Source organism: Elephantulus edwardii, unplaced genomic scaffold (assembly GCF_000299155.1).
Source record: "Elephantulus edwardii isolate Elephantulus edwardi_28Jun2011 unplaced genomic scaffold, EleEdw1.0 scaffold00075, whole genome shotgun sequence".
NCBI lineage: Eukaryota > Metazoa > Chordata > Mammalia > Macroscelidea > Macroscelididae > Elephantulus > Elephantulus edwardii.
In genome coordinates this window covers 7,693,266-7,712,768 of record NW_006399825.1, presented here as the reverse complement: position 1 = coordinate 7,712,768, position 19,503 = coordinate 7,693,266, and the positions used below count along the sequence as shown (strand labels likewise).

General features: G+C 41.9%; 1 protein-coding gene across 1 annotated transcript in view; it reads right to left on the bottom strand.

The window, feature by feature from the left end:
* LOC102862159 (uncharacterized protein KIAA2012 homolog) overlaps window positions 1-9,701 on the bottom strand; it is a 177,448-nt gene extending 167,747 nt beyond the window's left edge. The window contains 2 exon segments of the mRNA XM_006889149.1: window positions 7,983-8,267; window positions 9,618-9,701. Of these exon segments, the coding sequence (XP_006889211.1) occupies window positions 7,983-8,267; window positions 9,618-9,701 (369 nt within the window).
* Window positions 9,702-19,503: the final 9,802 nt, after the last annotated feature.

The following is a 19,503-nucleotide window of genomic DNA, read 5'->3' as shown; positions in this document are numbered from 1 at the left end:
ATCTATCTAGCTTCTCCCAAACTGATGATATTAGGTGTCACTGGGACACAAAACTGTCACATTGACTAAGTAACACTTGTGACTGGGGGAAGGAGCACTGGTGATGCTATGAGTAAACAATTATTGTTGTTATGTGCCGTTGAGTCGCCTGCGACCCATAGCAGCTCTATGTACAGCAGCACTGAAGCCTATTCTGTCCTGAGCCAATCTCACTGATTCCAACACACTAACCTCCATTGCCACAATTATGGTATCGATTCACCTCATCTGGGGTCTTCCTCTCTTGCGCCGTCCCTCTACCCTTCCAAGCATGATGTCCTTCTCCAAGGACTGGTCCCTCCTGGCCACATGCTCAAAGTATGTGAGGAGCTTCAAAATCCTAGCCTCTAAGGAGAACCTTGGTCCGCCCTCCCTAAGACAGACCTATTTGTTTTCTTGGCAGTCCATGGTATGTTCAAGACTCTTTAGGCTACTGAATTAAGCACCAGAAGGTTAGTGGTTTGAATGCACCAGCTGATCTACAGCAGAAAAATGTGGCAGTCTGCTTCTGTAAAGATTTACAGCCTTGGAAGCCCTGTGGGCAGCTCTACTTTAGACCTTTAGGTCTGCTATGAGTTAGAGAGGCTTGGTTTGGCAGGTAGACGTTGTGACCTCCAGTCTTGGCAACTAATGTTGTTGTTGTTAGGTGCTGTGGCGTCACAGGCGACTCCTAATGACTATTTGAGGAGTGGCTGCTATGCACCAGGCACTGTTCTAGGCACCCCCTACTTAATAAGTACTGATGAATGGATACATGTTTAAATGACAACCACCTGTGCCCCGGGGTGCCTGCTCCAGCTGGGACAGCTTTTAAGGAGGTGCACAGCTGCAGTCCTTACCCTTTCTTGGTTGGCTGGAGTCAGTGGACCCCAACAAAGACCAATGAAAGGTGACAGACCCATTGTTGGTGCATCTGTGCAGCTGTGACTGGAACTAGCCTTGGAGCTGCCAGGTGAGTTCAAGTGGAGTAGAGGTTGAGGAGTGGACAGAGGTGGGAGGAGAGAAATGTGAAGCCACTTGCAGTGGTGCCTGGCAAGCTTCCTTCAACCCCATCGTGACTTCAATCAGCCTCGAGTAATAACTACCGCCTCAGCCAGACCCTTTCTCCACAGGCAAAGGATATCTTCCCTCCATGTATCTTTAGCAGTCCCATATTTGTTCCTGGATTCCAGGCCATAAAAGGTAGAATCGAGGAATTGGATTATGAATTTCTCCATACAGTGTTGTAATAGGACTTGATTCCTGGCTAAATAAGCATCAGAGATTTGACCTGCCAAATGCCATAAAAGCAAAAGCGCAGGGGGTGGAGGGGAGGAGAACCCCATTGAAACAATTGCACTCCAGTTTCTCTAAGAGCTCAGCGGTAGCCTGGGTTTGAATTCTGTCTCCATCCCTTTCTGTGTAAACTTGGGGGAATTATTTGCTTTTCCTGTGCCTCAGTTTCTTCACCTGCCAAATGGAAATGATGAGAGTAAGAAGCTTATAATGTTGTGTGAGGACTAAACGAATTACTAAACATGAAGTACTTAGAGTAGTGACTAGCTTAAGAGGAAGTTCTGTGAGAAAGATGTGATTCTCTTGTTTCCATAAAGATGTACAGTCTCAGAACCCTGTTCTACTCTATCCTACAGAATCTCTGAGTCTGAATCCTTGGACAGCAGTGTTGTTGTTGTTTTTTAAATATATATATAAATAGTAACAATTATTCTAAGTGTTCTCTGTTAGTTTTAATAGCTTAGAAATACAGGAGTCTGCTGGATTATAGATATGATTAAAAGTAGAATGTCACCCTAACCAAGATTTTAGTAAGAGTCTGATTTGCTTGCCGACAATTGAAAAGGATTTTAGTGCTGGTAAAGCAGTAAAGAGAGGAACTTTTTAGAAGCAGTAGCAGTCTTAAAACTCGGGTCCCCAAGGGATTAAGAATGGGGCTTTGACATTACGTAGACTATCCCAGTTCTAGAATTTAGATGTGTAAGAGTAGGTAATAACTTCAAGACCCAGTTTTTCCCCCCTATGAAATATGGAACTTCAAGACTGTCTTCCTGATCTTTAGCTGAAAGGATCATTTGTTATAGTTCCGAGTTACTGGATTGGCACAGTAACCACACAACAGGCTTGAGCAGAATGGAGGCTGTGAAGATGGTGATGGATAGGGCCACGTTTCAGTCTGTTATTCTTAGGTCGCTGTGTGAGTTGGCGTGGACTCCATCGTGCCTACCTTTAGATATTTTTCTATTTTGTATGTCATTGTTAGATGTCACCAAGTCGACTATGATTCATAGCTACATTGTGAACAACTGATTGGAACCTTGCACCATCCTCACATCTCTGCTAGGTTTAAGGCCATTGTTACAGTCAAGGTGTAATTCAGCTCATGGAGGGGCTTTCTCTCTTTAATTAACTCTCTGCTTTTCTCAGCTTGATTGGACCCTTCTGACTACATGCCTAAAGTATGTGAGACAAGGTTTCTGTATGAGGAGCATATATTGTAATATGCTTAGGATGGAAACAATGTATTTTCTTTTCAAGACCTGTCTTGTACAATTTTACTTGATAAATAGTAACTGGAAGGTACTTTCATGGCTTGGAAATTGGCTGAGATCACCAGCTAAAGAATTAAATGTCTGAATATTGCTGTATGTGACTTGCTCACCAAGAATGGATGAAACATATATTCAGTGGAACAAGGTTGACAATATTCTTCAGTGTAGCCACGTTTGTAAGAGGGGATAGAAGCAGTACAGCTTTAGTTGAAATCAGCTGTAGTAATTTAAATCCTAATTATGCCTCAAGAGCGAAATGAGGTATTCTATCAATTGAATTTTTGAATAAATTATTCTTAATATATCATTTAACCAATGCCCCATTCTTGTATATGTTAGTCACTGAAAATACAAAATTCTAAAAATATAAGAATAAGAACTACTAAAATAAGGTGGAAATGATTGATTGTTTTGGATGATGTAGAATGCATTTTTAGGATTCTGCTTCTCTTTAGTATCATCACTGTGGTAATAGTGATTATCATTTAGCTACTACCAAAAATTCTGGTTATATTTAGGTTTTAAAGCTACTTGATTCCTAAATAATAAGACACTGAATGAATTAAAGGTGTTCAGGAATGATTTTTTTTTAGCACTGGAAATGTTTGAACAATATTTTTTTCTTAAAAGAAAGCAGCATAGCTGTATAAATGTAGAAGTCTGAGAATGCTGACATCTTATCTCTTGCATTGGCATTTATCTTTGCTTATTAGGAAGTTGCGTTATCAAGAAAGTTAAAGAGTAGGTGTAGGTTGAGCTATAAAACCCAGACAGATTGCCACATGCATGTCATTAGGTCTGTATATAGAACTGGGGATGTGAGGTGTTTGGAACGTTTAATTGCCCCTTCTAGAGACAGCCTCAGTTCTCACAGGCTCTTCTGACTCACGCATCAGCTGGTCAGACCTTTGAGCAGTTCCACTTTTTTCAGTTGACACCCTCCATCCTTTTCTGTGTTCCCTGTTTTGGCTTTTCTATTTTGAGTCTGTGGTCCCTAATTCTTGAATTCTAAAGTATTTGGGTGAAGAAATACTGACCCCAAGGAACTGGCAATGCTGTCATTGGTGAGCTCAGCTGACAGCATTGCTCATCATTCCTCTTATCTTCCTGGTCCTCTAGCCTGATGCTCTGGGGTCAGCCTCCCTCTTGTGCTACTTCCTTCTAATCTATCGATTTTCATTCTATTTTTAAAAACTTGCACCCTAAAAAGAAATATTTAAAAGTATAAATAAAACTAGGAATTTATGATCTTACCACCTAGAATTAACATTTGGGAGTATTTTGTCCTACTAATACATGATAGAGCTGTGATTGCCTAGTGGATAGGGAATTGCACTGCAAATTTAAAGGTGGGCAGCTCAAATCCACCAGCTGCTTCTTGAGAGAAAGAGAAACAATTTATAGCCTTTGAAAACCCACTGAAGATCAACTATGAATTGGCTCTGACTCAATGGCAATGAGAGAGGAGGAGTAATGAATTTTTTTTTAAAAAAAATGTGATTCTTAAGATTATCTAAAAAAAAATAAATATTATCTACACTGCCTGATTTTGAGTTGTGGTACAATTATCTACCTGGTTGTAGAGTGAGTCCAAGTCTGACAAAAATGAAACTGTCCAAATTGCTTTATAATATAATACAATACACCCCCTGTTTTAAGAACTATAACATAATCTGCTTTATAACATAACATAACATAACATAACATAACATAACATAACATAACATAACATAACATAACATAACATAACAACATAACACCCTCCCTGTTTCCAGAGGTATTTAAGCCATATTAAGCCAAGTCAGTACTTAAGGCAGCACCGTTTTGAGGAGAGAGAGAGAGAAAGAAAAAGAGAGAGAGGGGAGCGAGTTGGATCACCTAGAGGAACCTGGGACCATTGCAAGCCCATCAAGCTCTGGGCCTCAAAGGAAATACAGAAGCTTCTCAAGAAGGGAGAGGAGGAAAAGTATGACTTGCCCTCCCTTTTCTTTCCAATCTCCTTCCAATATCCCCTATTTGCAAATTCAATCGGAAGGCAGTGGACACAGATGTTTACAAGATTAATTAAGCATGCAGTAGAGCGACTCATAGCGACCCGTAGGGTTTTCAGAGGCCCTGCTATTTCAGAAGTGGATGGCCATGTAGAGCAGAGCAGGGTGAGGAGTGGATCTGAGAGAAAACAAGCCACGCCCTGTCACAATGACTGCTGGAGCCCTTTCTGGATCCAGGGACAATTGGAGATAGTACCTAGCATGTAGGCCTGGGGAAGTAGAAAGTGCTGGATTTGAATCCTGACTCTGGAATTTAGTAACTCTGGGTCTTTGGCAGCCACTTGGCTCCCTCGAGCTTTAGTTCCCTTGTCTAGAAAGGATAGAAAACAGTATCTTTATCTCTCAGGGTCTTTGTGAGAGTTAAATAGAACAATAGCTACAAAGTGGTAGTAAGCATTTAGCAGTTTCTTTTCACCTATTAATTGATAATCTTAAGACAAAGGTCAGTTAGATATTTGGCCCAGGCCATCAAGCCTCAAGCCTCATGTTTTTTTGTTTAGTTTCCCCTCCCCGAAATTTTTATTTATTTATTTATTTTTTTCATTGTATTTTGAAAGATGGGAGGGGGAGCAGAAGAATCTTTCCTTTTTTAACAGCTATATATTTGAGAAGTTGAGAAATTGTCAAACAAAGAAACTTACTGGGAGATAATTTAAGTATTATACAGAATTGATTTTTTTTTTCATTCCACAAACATTCATAAGTACTAAATATTTTCTGGATATTATTTAGATAAACAATCTGTTAATGGATAGAATTGCTACCTTATTGTCCCCTGTCTGTCTGCCTCTTTCTCTCCTACTAACACAGGAGCGGGCCAACAGGAAAGCTTCTCAGAGTTTATAGGACGAGAAGTCAAGAACAGATGCAGCAAGGTGAAGAAGTCCCCTTCTTAGAAATGCAAGGGATCCTCTCCTTCCAAACGCCAATAATCCCACAGGTCCCTAGGTGGGACTAGGCTGGGATCAGTCTCTGGAGACTGGGCGCCAGTAAAAAGCAGTGCCCACCTGAAGCTGCCCCCTTTCTCTGCTGGCTGCCTGCCAAAAGGTTTAGGTCCACCCCTGTTCCAGGTGTGTTTCTCCCCTCCCCCCTCATTTTCCTTTTCACTTTAACTCCTTCACATGGCCTATCTTTATCTTACACCAACCATGCCTCCTTTGCATTGCCTTAATAAACCCTTCTCACTTGTTTTGGTAAATTACCACTGTGTGTATGTCTGTTCACTTATTTACAGTCACCTCTACTCACCCCCTCCCAGGAAGTGTTGGTGGGCAGTGAAGAGATACAAAGAACTCTAGATTTCGCATGCTTCACTACCCTCAAGGAGGTGCTATTCTACCAAGCTAACAATGGGCAGAAAGATAAATCACAATACATAAGAGCTTGGGAATGTCCATGGAAGTGAAAAATAGGGTATCTCTGCTTAGGAAAGAGGTAGTGGCTTTAGAAAGGAGGTGCCTTCAAAGATAAGCAGGCTGATTAGGTGTTATTTGCATGACAACAGTCCAGAATAAGAGGTGCACTGCATATTGGACTGTAGGGTGGGGGAAAGGGGTAGAGAGGAAAATGAGCAACAATGAATGAATGGAAATCCAATTTTTCTATAAACTTTCATTAAAATATTGATAAAAAATTAAAAAAGGATAAACAAGTGGTCACTATTCAGGGAAGCAAGAGCAACAGTAGTTGAAAAAAACCACACAGCTTGGAGAATGGTGATTTTAAAAATTATTATTATTATTATTTTGTGTGTGTGTACCATCAAATTGGATCTGACAGGTACAGGAGGAGATTGCCCCTCTTTCAGCAGAGCATCTGGTGGATTTGAACCACATACCTCTGGAATTGCAGTGCAGCTTTTTGCCACTAGGCCACCAGAGCTCCCCAGGGAATGGCTTCTTGAGGGGCATGATAGAAGTAGTGATGTGAACAAGTGGCAGATGTGACTGAAAATGGAGAAGAAAACTAGCATGGGAAAAATCTGATTGTAAGAACCTAACACTGTTATCTGATCTAGCAATTCCACACCTTGGTATATATTCCAAAGAAATAAGAGTTATTATAGAAACAGATTTAGGTACACTTGTGTCCAGTGCATATTATTTACAAAGACAGAGAGATAGAAACAACCTAAATGCCCATCAGTGGAAGAATGAGTAAGGAAATGATGGCACATTCACACAATGGGGTGTTACTCAACATTTAAGAATGGTAACACTGCATAACATCAAAGAATCTGGAGCAAATTATGCTGAGTGCCTTAAATTAGTCATACAATGACAATTATGGTATAAAACCACTATTATATAAATCTAAGAAAACGTTCACACATAGAGAGGGTCATTCTTGGATGGCTGTCAGGAATGGGAAACCAGAGAGAGGGAAGTAGAAAATTAGTAACGAGACAAATTGAATGAAGGGAAAGACAATATATAATTAAGAGTTGATCAGACATAGTTATTAATCATATTGACCAATTGTAATTAACGTTATAAAACAAAATGTATATGAGTAATTGAATGAAATATCAAATATTATTTGTAAACTTTCACTCAAAGTTTTTTGTAATAAAAATAGCTGGTGGATTCAAACCACATGCCTTCAGGATTTCAGTTTCTTGCCACTTGGCCACCAGGTCTTTCAAACAGATAAGTTTTAAGGGAATCTAATGTCTTTATCTCATGGGAAATGAGAAGCCAGCAGAAACTTTCAAACTGAAATATAACCTATCTATAACCTTGAACTTCATAAAGTGACACATCTCCCCAGCTTCTCTCCTGGCTCCACTGAAAGGCTGATGCCTGCAGTTTTATAAAGCAGGGGCCATGTGCTCATCTCACAGGACATTAGAAAGTATGAATCAGAAAAATGAACATAGAAGTTTTTCCTTAATATGAAATTCAGAATGGAAAAGGCCATTAACTTATCCTGCAGACACTGAAGGGCGCAAGGTAAATATTTAAAATGTTCTCCCTTTCGTGTCCACAAAGCCAAGAACATCAGAGGTGTGATGGAGAGCCTTGTGGCTACGAGACAGAATTTCAAGGATTCTGATGAAATGTCTGTTGGTCTGGACCTGTCTGAATGTTGCAAAGGACTTGGTGCACCATAACTGAAAGGATACAGAATGACAGTAATATAGCCATTTATCCTTTTCAGAGCCCCTTCATACCCATTATTTCATTTAAGCCTCATAATAATTATTTGTGGTAGACAAAGCCCATTTAAGAGATGAAGAAATGAAAGCCTGAGAGTTTCATAGCTTCTCTAGGGTCAGAGAAGTTGTGTCCAGTTGGATTTCTAGGCATACAGACCTTCCTCAAACCCAAGACATCATTCTGCCTACCTCTTTCCTCCCATATGCCAAGATGGCTTCTTGAAGGTCTTGCAGCGTATGCAGTTTGAGATCTAGACTCTTCCTGTGGCCTTTGGAATGGTAGATGCCTTTTCTTCTCTCTTCTGGTGTCCATGCTGATATGGCTAACCCTTCTGAGTAGAGGATGAGGGCGCCCTTTCGAGTGCTGAAAGTTTTTGGAAGAAAGAGGCTCCAGGAGTCCTGGGGGTCGTCACTCTCATCTTGTGGTCTGCGAACTAGGACATAATCTTCTGGGGACTTCCAGTTCAAATAATCCTGTGGGGAACAGAAACCAGTATTGACCAATCCTCTTAGAGGTCCTTTTATAACAGGTGGTGTCCTTATGTGTAGTGCAGGCATTCACCAGAAGGTGGCTGGTTTAAACCCACCCAGAGGACCACAGGAGAAAGGCCTGGTGAATCTGCTTCCAGATGATCACAGCTTTGAAACCTTACAAAGCCAATTCTAGTACTCCCGGGGTTACCAGAAGGCAGAGCTGACTTGGTAGCAGCTGGTTTGGTTTAATAGAAAATACTGCTCATGTAGGGTGTTTGCCATTTACTCAGGTACCAATTTTCTCTTAATTGTCCATGCAGAGTCAAGAAACAGAATCACATTTTTTAGCAATTGAGTTTGCTCACCATGTCTCAAAATCAGAACCCACTTCTTGGTTCTATTTTACCTCGTGTGACTTTAAGGCGAGCCATTAAATAGGGTGGAGTGTAGGTTACAGGCCAGTTAACGTTTCTTGGTATGCAAGTAAGTAGTCAGAATTATCAAGGGCAGCAGATAACTTTGAAATTAGACCCGGACTGGCTGGCAGTTTAAATAGGAAAAAACCCCTCTATTCCAAACTCGCCAGCACGTCAGCTGTACATAAAGAGAATTTCTATACATTCCAGATGCTATGTAACATTACCTAATTTGGCTATTTAGGAGCCTGTAAAGTAGTTACATATCTTGTAAGTAAGTAAAATGCCATTGGCCACCAAGGCCCTTTGAAACTTTATATGTCTTTTAATACAACAAAGGTCAAAGAGCATGACAACCACTATGACAATGGAAATCTCTGTGTGGCACAAAAATTCTCAAAGTGCCCCAATAGATCTCTTATTCCTGGCAGGATTCAATTAAACAAAATTCCAGTACAACAGGGTAATTTTGCCACCTCTTTAAAATCTTTGAAAATGGGATTTTTCTTGGCCTGTGTAAACTATGTCTTGTGGATTGAATTCCAGAGAGTTTAAGGGAGCCATTGAAATGACATTAACATATACAGCGTTTCGACCACATTTCGGAAACCCAACAGCCATCAGCTTGCCTAGAACCCAAGTGGAAATTCTGGTCTTGAAACAAACCACCTGAATTCCAGACGATCTGGAATCTCCTCCAGTCTAAAGCTGACAGGGCTGGAAGTAGATGCACAAGAAGGAAGAGGTCCCAGTGGCAGAACTGAGGTGTCCGGCAAAATGTGCTATTTTCTTGTCTTTCATGAAAGAGAAGAAAAGGTATACTAGTCACCCTCACCAACACCTACCAAGACACATACTGTTTACCCCCAAATGAAAAAATGGAACGCTCTTCCCCCATGCCCAAAATGTACTTTACTTCAGCAGAAAGACTCACCTCTGGTTCAAAATAGACTTCTAGCTTCTGTTTGTTCTGGACCGACTTCCCATGTCCTCGGCTGAGGAGTGAGAGCGTGAACATGTTCGCCTCTGACCACCCCTTCTCAAGGGCAGTTCATCTTGGTTTTGAAGGCTGAAAACTCGTCACACCTCAAGGTTTCCTAAGCTCAGCAGCCAGCTCGAGAAGACCACAAACACTGGGCCTTTTATGAAATACATTTTTCCCTCTTACAGCTGCTTCTTAATAACAACCAGCCACACAGTTTAGACAGTGTGTGTCTTTGTCAGGAGGAAAAATAAACCACATACCCAGACTCCTCAAGCCCTGAGTTGTTTACTCCCTGGACCACCTCACCCTCTCCTGAGCCCTCGTTGTCTCTCTGTCCTGATTGCTGTGCTACTGAGCCGTGTGCATCTGTGCATTGGGCCACAGAACCATCCTTCTCATTGTGAGCAGAGGTTGTTTCTCAGTTGCTATGACAGCACAGGGAAATGGAGTCCAGGAAACCAGCAAGGCAAGGCAGAGACTGCTGGGGGCAGTGTTCATTCACTCGGGTGTGTGTGTGTGTGTGTGTGTGTCTGTGTGTGTGTGTGTGAAATGGTCACTAGAGGGACCAGGCTCAGATTTCAAGTCCTGACTGGGCAGTGAGGGGAGGAGGCAGGAAGGGTGTGTGAGGACGATATCAGGATCTTTCTTCTGTTCTAGTGCTCATCTTGCTTTGAGAGAATGTTTTCTCCCTTCTGTAATATGTGAGCCTGTTACTATCCTCTAACCATTAGCAAACTCAGTAGGGCTGACTAGGTCACCTAGAGCAACCCCCACCTGTGACGTTGTTGGCAGAACTCCAGCGTGCCCTCAGCTAACATGAAGTCTCATGATGTTAGCTGCTGTTTTGCATGAATGAGTGGAGGATCCTGGGAATCTCTAGATTCCTTTGCACACCTGGCTGTCCACAGGGCAACCCAAAGTGGAGGGGCAGGCAATGTGGACGGGTAGCATTTTGGTTGCCACAGTGACTGAGATTACAGCTGACAATTAGCAAACAAGGGGCAGAGATGCTAAACATTCAGCACTGTGTGGGGTTGCCCTGACTAATGAAGAATTATCCCACTCCACATGCTGGTAGCAACACCTTGCTACACACCTCGTACCTAGAAACACCACTAAGATGTGGACTGTTTGTTCTCCTTGCCTCTGAAGCTGTGAGCAGTAGAGGACAAGAAGGCAGAGGACAAGAGGAAAATACTTTTTTTATTGGGGATGTATATCTTACTTGGGTCTGCAAACAGCCTCTCCTGCCAATGTCAACTGAAAGGCCCTGACAGCCTGGTGGGAGTGGTGCGTTCTGTATACTCCCTTTATACAGAAGGACAGCAGTCTTCAGGCTAGTTGACTAAGGATGATAGAAGGAGAATTGATCCTTTGAGCTGTGGTGCTGGAGAAGAGTATTGAATATACCATGGACTGCTAGGAGGACAAACAGGTTCATCATAGAGAGTGTGAAACCAGGCTGCTCTTTGGAGGCAAGGATTCTGAGGCTTTGTGTGACATACTGTGCGCATGTTGCAAGGAGGGACCAGTCCTTGGAGAGGGATATTATGCTTGTAAGGGTGAATGGACAGTGCAAGAGAGGAGACCCCTGGATGACATTGATTGACTCAGTGACTGGGGTAATGGGGTTAAGTGGGACAGAGACGATAAGGTTGGCTCAGAACAGAGCAGGGTTCAGAGCTGTTGGTACATAGGGTTGCTATGAGTCACAAGCGACTCGACGGCACATAACAATAACAACAACAATAACAACAATACCTTTTTCTGGGCTCAGTGGTAGAATTCTTTCCCTCCATCCTGAAGACGCAGGGCTTAACAGTTATAGAGGCTTGTGTGCTGTGACTTGATGGTGGCAAACAGCAATATGCTTTTCCCACAGTACTTGGCGGTGCAGAACCTTGGATGTTAACTCGAAGGCGGGAAGTTTGAGTTCATCCAGATGTCTCAGAAGAGACACCCAGTGAGTGACGATGGAAAATCCAGCCATTGAACAACCATTCTGCTGCCACTTGTGGGGTCATTATAGAATTGACTCAGAAAACTATTTTCTTTAAAAACCTTTTTCTTTATTCTTGTCTTTAATGCTTTTTCCATGAGGCAGCCTCAAATGGCATGCTGAGGAAATAGAGCTCATACTACAAAATTAGATTCAAGCCAGTCCACGATGGGGCTTGTTATAGGAAATCAAACTAGTTAATCCAGAAGTTCAAACTGGATTTAGCACTTCATAATCCTCAAACCAAAATATCCAGAGAAATTATAATCCTTGAGCACATATTTGTGCTCACACAAAACTTATGTAGAGTCCTAGAAGCATTTGTCCCAACAGAACAAGAGTACACTCTATGCTTTAAAATCAGGAAAAGTGTGAGTCAGGGTTGAATCCTTTCTCCATGCCTATTTAATCTTTAGTCTGAGGAAATAATATGAGAATATGAACTATTTGAAGAAGAATGTGACATCAGGATTGGAGGAACAACTTGCATCATGCAGATGACATGACTTTGCTTGCATAAAGTGAAGACTTGAAGCATTTGCTGCAGAAGATCAAATCCTAAAGCCTTCAGTTTGAGTTATGTCTCAATATCAAGAAAACAAAAATCCTCACCAATGGACTAATAGGCAACATTATGATAGAGAAAAGATTGAAGTTGTCAAGAATTTCATTTTACTTGGCTCCACAATCAATGTCCGTGGCAACAGCAGTCAAGAAATCAAAAGACATTTTGCATTGGATAAAAGACCCATGTTGCTGTCAAGGACCTTTTTAAAGTACTAAAGAGCAAGGGTGTCCCTTTAAAGACTAAGGTGTGCCTAATACAAGCCATGCATGATATTTTCAATTGCTTTCTATACATCTTAACATTGGAAAATGAATAAAGAAGACCAGAGATGCCTTTGAACTGTGATCTTGGGGAAGAGTATTTAATACTCCATGGACTGCTAAAAAACAAAAAAAAAAGTCTGCCCTGGAGGAAGTACAACCAGAGTGTTCCCCAGAGACAAGGAAGGTGAAATTTCATCTCAGATACTTTGAGCATGTTGTCAGCAGGGCCCAGTCTTTGAAAAACACATAATTCTGGGAAAGGAAGAGCTTCAGAGAAAGAAAGGAAAACTTGCAACAAGATAGAATGACATAGATTGACACAGGACAACAACAATGGCATGACAGATATTATGACGAGGGCACAGGATAGAACAAGGTTGAGGTCTCTTGTTAATGGATTACAGTGAGTTATAGTCAACTTGATGGCACCCAACAACAATCCTAAAACCAGTGTTATTTTTTACTGTGATTTAAGTGAAGGTTTACAAAGCAAATTGGTTTTCCATTCAATCATATACATTTTGTTTTACAACCTTAATTATAATACCCACAATGTAATCACACTCTTCGCGTCTCTGTTTTGTGTTACTAGGGTGCTAATGTTCTTAATGGAATGAATTAATATTTTCTACCCTACTCCTTCCTGTCTTCTGGCCTTAATCCTCAGACAATGTTGCTCTTCTGACAAAATATGATTGGTGATTCCAGTCCCAAGAGGGGCGTGTCTGCCTGGTGTTACTGTCTATGTTATAGGTCAACACATAGGCTGTTGTTTGGCTGAAAGTGGAGCCATGGGAATGAGTTTTACTCCAGCTTTAAAGGATGACCAATGGCCATAGTCCTGGGGGTTCTCTTCCATGAACCCTGACCATTTTTATGTTTTTTAGTTTGGTTCACATTTCTCCCCAGTTTATCCAGGATCTCCTACAGTGATTCCTTTTAGAGTGGTCAACAGTAGTCAGCTTTTTTGAGGAGTGACATGTGGGCCTGAATCCAGAAAACCAGGGTTCTCTATTCTACTGCTCCTTCCTTTCTCCCTCATCCATTCAATGAGAAGAGCTTTCTACAAGACTTTACTGAGAAAAATCAACAACAAAACTTGACCAAGAGATTGGCACATGAGGGACACAGCCATACCCACACACAAATGACCATCAAGCTGACCCTCCCAAGGGAGGGCCAAGGTTCTAAATCTTCATGGGAATAAACTGCATTATTTTGCTCCTTAAGAGTAGCTGGTGGTGTTGAACTGTTGACTCTTCAGTTTGCAGCCTGACATATGACTCATCATGCAGTGCCTTAAATTTGATGGTAGTGGGTATTTGTGGAAGGCCATGAAGCATGAAGAATGTTAGCACCCTGGTAACACAGTAGTTAAGCACTGGACTAGTAACCAAAAAGTTGGTGTTTCAAATCTACCACCTCTTCAATAGGAAGAAGAAAGGGAGTTCTGGGAGCCTAGTGTTAAGAAGCTGCGCTGCAAGCTCGAAGGCACCAGATTCAAATCCACCAGCAGCTGTGCGGGAGAAGGAGGGGAAATCTCCTCTCATTTGATTAACTGCCTCGGAAAACCCACTGGAGGGTCAGCTATGGGTCGGTTCCTACTCGATGGTACACAACAATAAATAATAAATATAACAGCCTCAGAAACTGATGGGACAGTTCTACCTTATACAGAAAGATTACTACAAGGCAGCATTTAACTCACCAGCACCAACCCCACCTCCCCGCGCCCCCCGCCTGCCCCTTTTAAAAGATAGTTTTTGGGAAAAGATGTGAAGGGAAAGTAAGGAAGAAGGCTGAAGAGGGTTATTGCAGGAGGCACTGGCAGGAACATTTGAGATCTCTGGGGAAGGGTGATTTCTTTGATGCAGCCAAGACTTAGATCATGTGGACAGAGATGTGACTGTAAATCCAAGCCAGCTGGCCAAGGCCATGAAGGCCATGAATATCCTGCAAAGGCACACTGAACACTAATCTTCACAGGGTTTTCACGCAGATGAGGGATGTGATTTGATCCTAGTTTTAGCAAGATAACTCTGGGAATAAGATAACAGATGGATAGAAAGAAGAGCACTCATCCCATAAACCTGTGAGTGGAATTTCTCTCAGATCCTAAGGAGTTTGTTGATCTGGTCAGGAAAAACCATAGCAGGGGCCAGGCCATACCAGATGATGCAAAATAAAAATGTAATTTCAAAATGTCATTGCCCTGCAATGTTAGTAAAATAGCAAGAGAAGGAAGTTGATGGGGTGATTGAGACCCAAATGAAAACCACTACTGGCTTCTGAAGGAGTCCTGATGGTATGGCTGTTAAGCACTTAGCTGCTGCCAGATTGCCAGTTTGAATCTACCCAGGAGCTCTGCAGAAGAAAGACCTGGTGATTGTGTCTGTAAAGGCCAGAGGAGCCAAGGGGATCTTACCCTAGTTCTACCATGGGGTAGCTATGAGTCAGAGGGGACTCCCCAGCATCCCACAAACACACTGGTTCTTTGGCCAAGGTATCACTCAAAGTTTCTCCGATAGAAATCCTTTGCTGAACTCACCTGACTTTGAAATAATAATCCTCCCTGAAGTTGTAATTAGAACCCCAGGAACAGATCTGAGTCTTAGGCGGAGTGATCTTGGGAAAAGACCCAGGTATCCGTCTGACCTCTGAATGCTGTGACGAAACTAGCAGCCCTCTCTGGCCTCGTAATCTGCGAACAGCCAGACCACAGCCCAGAGTAGGCCTCTGCTAAACTGTCGTGTTTACATCCATGCTGTTTAATACGGACAATGAACAGATGCACAGATCAATTAATAGACATTTAAAAGCATTTACTCAGTCCCCACAGCAGTTTATGGAAAGTGCATTTAGAAAGTAATCGAGGTTATTGCGATTCCAAAGTGCTTGTGGATCCCAGATAAAAGGGCCTTGTAACTGGAAAGTATTTATAACTCTAGAAGAAACCCTCCACACCCATGTTATACAACACCAACACCATCTCCTGGCGTGCCTGACCTGCCAGCCCATGCAGCATGTCTGTTTAAATTACACTGTAAATTCTATAGGGTGGAGAGCTTGCTTTTATGGTTTGTAAAGCATCATGAATAACCATGGCACTCTGTAAATAAATAGAAGCCACATGAAATGAGCAAAGGGAAGAGATGGTATTCAACCACTATGTCCAGGAATTTGGATTCCGCTTTTGGGAAGTGGCCTATGGGTTAGTCTCAGGCATCTCCTCTCTCTCTTTAAAGGGTAATGATTATGGCATTTTCTAGTAGTTTTTTTCACTATTCATCAGGAAAAACCTTTAAGAAGAATTACTGGTATTGCCCATCCACTCTTGTCTCTTCTTTCCTCTTGTGACTCAAAGAAGAAGATCAATGTTCAGAGAATTAATGATTTGCACAGTTGCCCACCAGAGGTGAAATGGGACTTTGTCCAAAGCTGGTCCTAATCCTACTGTTCATTGACTTCTGCGACAGGTAGTAGTTCTAGTCATCGGAAGCTCTATCATGGCTGCAGTCCACTAGCCTGGAAGCAGCTGTGACTTCCAATGCCATAGTGCCAACTTTAGCCATGAAGCTGGTCGCTGGACAGTGGGCCTCTGAGTTGGTGGACTACAAAGGTCTCTTCACGCAAATATCTACCTAGCCTTGCTTCTCCTTTTTTTTTTAAATCCTCCAAATCTATTTGGAAAGAAGATTAGAAAATAATGTGTACCAGTTTTACCTCTTCCATTAGCTAGAAAACAGAATGAAGATGGATCTAGGTACCTAGTTATCAAACATAAACACCAAAGAGAAGTTGTATGCAAAAGTCAAAAGAAAATGTTTTTGAAAATACAAACTATGTACACTCCAAGCTATGAGTCACAGGCAACTCGATGGCAAATCAGCAGCAGTATTGGTTAGTGTTATTAAAGCTTGTTAAGGTTATGGACTCCTCAGGAACTTGGCCATGATTCCCTGGTATGGCAGTTATGTAAAGAGACCCCATGATGTGGTCTGACCCCATGATCAGCTCTGATCCATTGTAAGAGGATTGTTGTTATTGTTATGTGCAGTTGAGTCGCCTGTGACTCATAGTGATCCTATGTAAAACAGCCTGAAACCCTGCACAAACAAACCCTGTGTCAATCTTACTGTCTCTGATACACCTACCCCCATTACTCCAGTCATTGAATCAATCTATCTCATTGAAGGTCTTCCTCCTTAATCTTTTCACAGCCCTGATCTGAAATAAAGACAGTTGCCTCAGGGGTGTGGTCAGCATTTGATACATACGTGTATGGACACTTTTAACAAAACTCTGAAGCTTCTTGCTTGATCAGGATTCTGCAATTGGCTCTGACCTTCTTTGGACTTGAGACAGCAGCCTGCCATATTGCCCGCTGACCTTGGATTCATCAGCCTTCATACTCAGCAGTCTACAATTTTACCTGTGAATTTTGGGTTTGCCAGCCCCTGAGGCCCAGAGAGTCAGGTGAAACTTCAGCCTAACAGTCTACTCTACAACTGGACCAGCCACTTCCTTTAGCTAAATCTCTCTCTCTGTCTCTCTCTCTCTCTCCACACACACACACACACCTGATTTTGCTTCTCTAAAGAACCCGGGGGCGGGGGGTGGGGAAGTAGGCTCTTTTCATTTGCTGGTATTTTATACCCCAACTAGTCTGGTGGTCATTGCAAGGTAAGGATCACATAATCCTTAATACTCCTCATAGCATCCCTTGCACATATTTTTGTTATTAGGTACGTTGAGTTGAATATGACTCAGTAACCCCACGTAACAGTGGAACTGCTCCAAAGGGTTTCCTAAGCTGCAATCTTTACAGAAGTAGATCACCAACTATTTCTTCTGTGGAACTGGTGGGTGGATTCAAACCATCAGTCTTTCAGTGAGCAACTATGTGATACCTACCAGAGTTCCATTTGCACATATGTGGCCTGGCGCTAAGGAGTTGTGCTGCTAACCCAAAGGCACACAATTCCACCAGCTGCTTCTGCAGGAGAAAGAAGGAGCAACCTCCTCCTGTGTGATTATAGTCCTTGAAAACCTGCTGGAGGATCAGCTATGAGTCAGTTCCGACTTGACAGTACAAACAACAACAAGAATTAGCTGAATAAATATTTATTGTTTGCCTTTTAAAAGTCCCAAGGAGTTATGTGATTATTTTTAAAATCAGTTTGAAAGATTCTTGAAAGGTAATAATTAGGCTGAAGCTTGTTTTAGTAGTTAGTAGGAGAGCTCTGGTGGCCTAGTAGGGAAGAAGTTGTGCTACAGTCCTGAAGGTATGTGGTTTGGATCCACCAGCTGCTCTGCAGGAAAAAGAATGGGCAATCTCTTACCATCTGACTTACTGTCTCTGAAAATCTGTTGGAGGGTCAGCTATGGGTTGACTCTGACTCCACAGCACATAACAAGAAGAATTTTGCCGGTAAGGAGTCTTGGTAACACACAGCATAATGTGTTAGGCTGCTGACCCAAAGATCAGTGGTTTGAAAGCATCAGCCACTCTGCAAGAAGAAAATGGATAGTCTCCTTCCATAAAGATTTCAAGCCTCAGAAACTGGATGGAGGGTGGCTATGAGTTGGAGTTCACAGAATGGCCTTGGGCTTAGTTTGTCAATAGTACAAATCTTGGAGCTATACGTTGGACTCTGACAACCCTGAAGCATATGCTACTAGGCTTAGGATAGATACAAAGACTAGAAAACACCAGTTGAATCAGTATGGAGGACACAACCCCCTAGCTGTGTTTGGAAAAGCACTGGCTTGCTGAAGATAACCTATTTGCTTCACTTGGAAACCTAGGCTAATTTCTCATATGGCTCAAGTTTGAAAGTGGGGAGGGGAACAACACCCAATAAGGCAATAAAGAACACTCCAGAATCTTATTGAGGGAAAAAGCTTTGGCTCCCAGCTTCCCTTCCCTTTTTAGATATAAATTATGGCTGGGTGGCCCCTCTACTTCAGGAGGAAGGTGAATGGAGGTCTATTTATTTTTGATCCGTCTGAAGAGTTTGCTTTGGGAGTCTAGGACAATTTAGTTATGCCTCTGTTCAGGGTTTTATTTTATTAGAAGAAATACATATCTGCAAGGCTTTAAATTTATGATGGGGAGATAGGAAAGTCAGAGAAGAAATGGAAAGCACACATTCTTGATTCGTCTTTAGCATGGGGAAAATCAATCACCATTCTGTCTAGCAGTTCATAGGAATAAAAGTAACAAACCTACCTATGAACCAATTTATGCAGGCTGTCCAGAGCAGGGATGATGTTACTTTAAGGGGAGCCTCTCACAGTATACACGACCCGTGAAGAATATATGGAGTCTGATAACATGGAACTGAAGAATGTTTTAGAGTTGTTGCTGTTGCTGTTCTGTACTGTAGAGTCGGAACCAACCCATAGCTGATCCTCTAGTGGGTTTTCAGAGGCAGTTAATCACACAGGAGGAGATTGTCCATCCTCCTCCACCAGCTGTGGAGCAGCTGGTGGCCTTGAACTGCTGTCTTAGGGGTTGCAACACAGCTTCTTGCCACTAGGCGACCAGAGTGCTTGAGAGTAAGAAGAAAAAATGTTTTATCTATGTCAGTGCTATGTTTGTGGGTAAATGGCTTTATTTTAAGTTCTGTGTTTGTGAGTAAATTGTTTTATTTTAAGTGCTCATTAAATGTTACTACAATGTTGTTTAGTTAATGAACCAATCAGATGATTGTTAATCTCATGTTATTAGGTGCCATCAAGTGAACTACAACTCGTCGCAACCCTATGAACAACAGCTATGAGCCTTGCCCTGTCCTGCATCTGCCTCATGATCTCTGACATCCTCCAGCCCCCTGTGACACTCACTGTGTCAATCTATCTTTTTTCATTAATAAATTTCCTTTTTATGCAGATTCCCCCCACTTTCCTTCATTGACATTATTTTTCATATAATCATTTCTATACATTGTTTTTTAAAATGTTATTTTCTTAATTTTAATGAACATTTACAGAGATTTTATT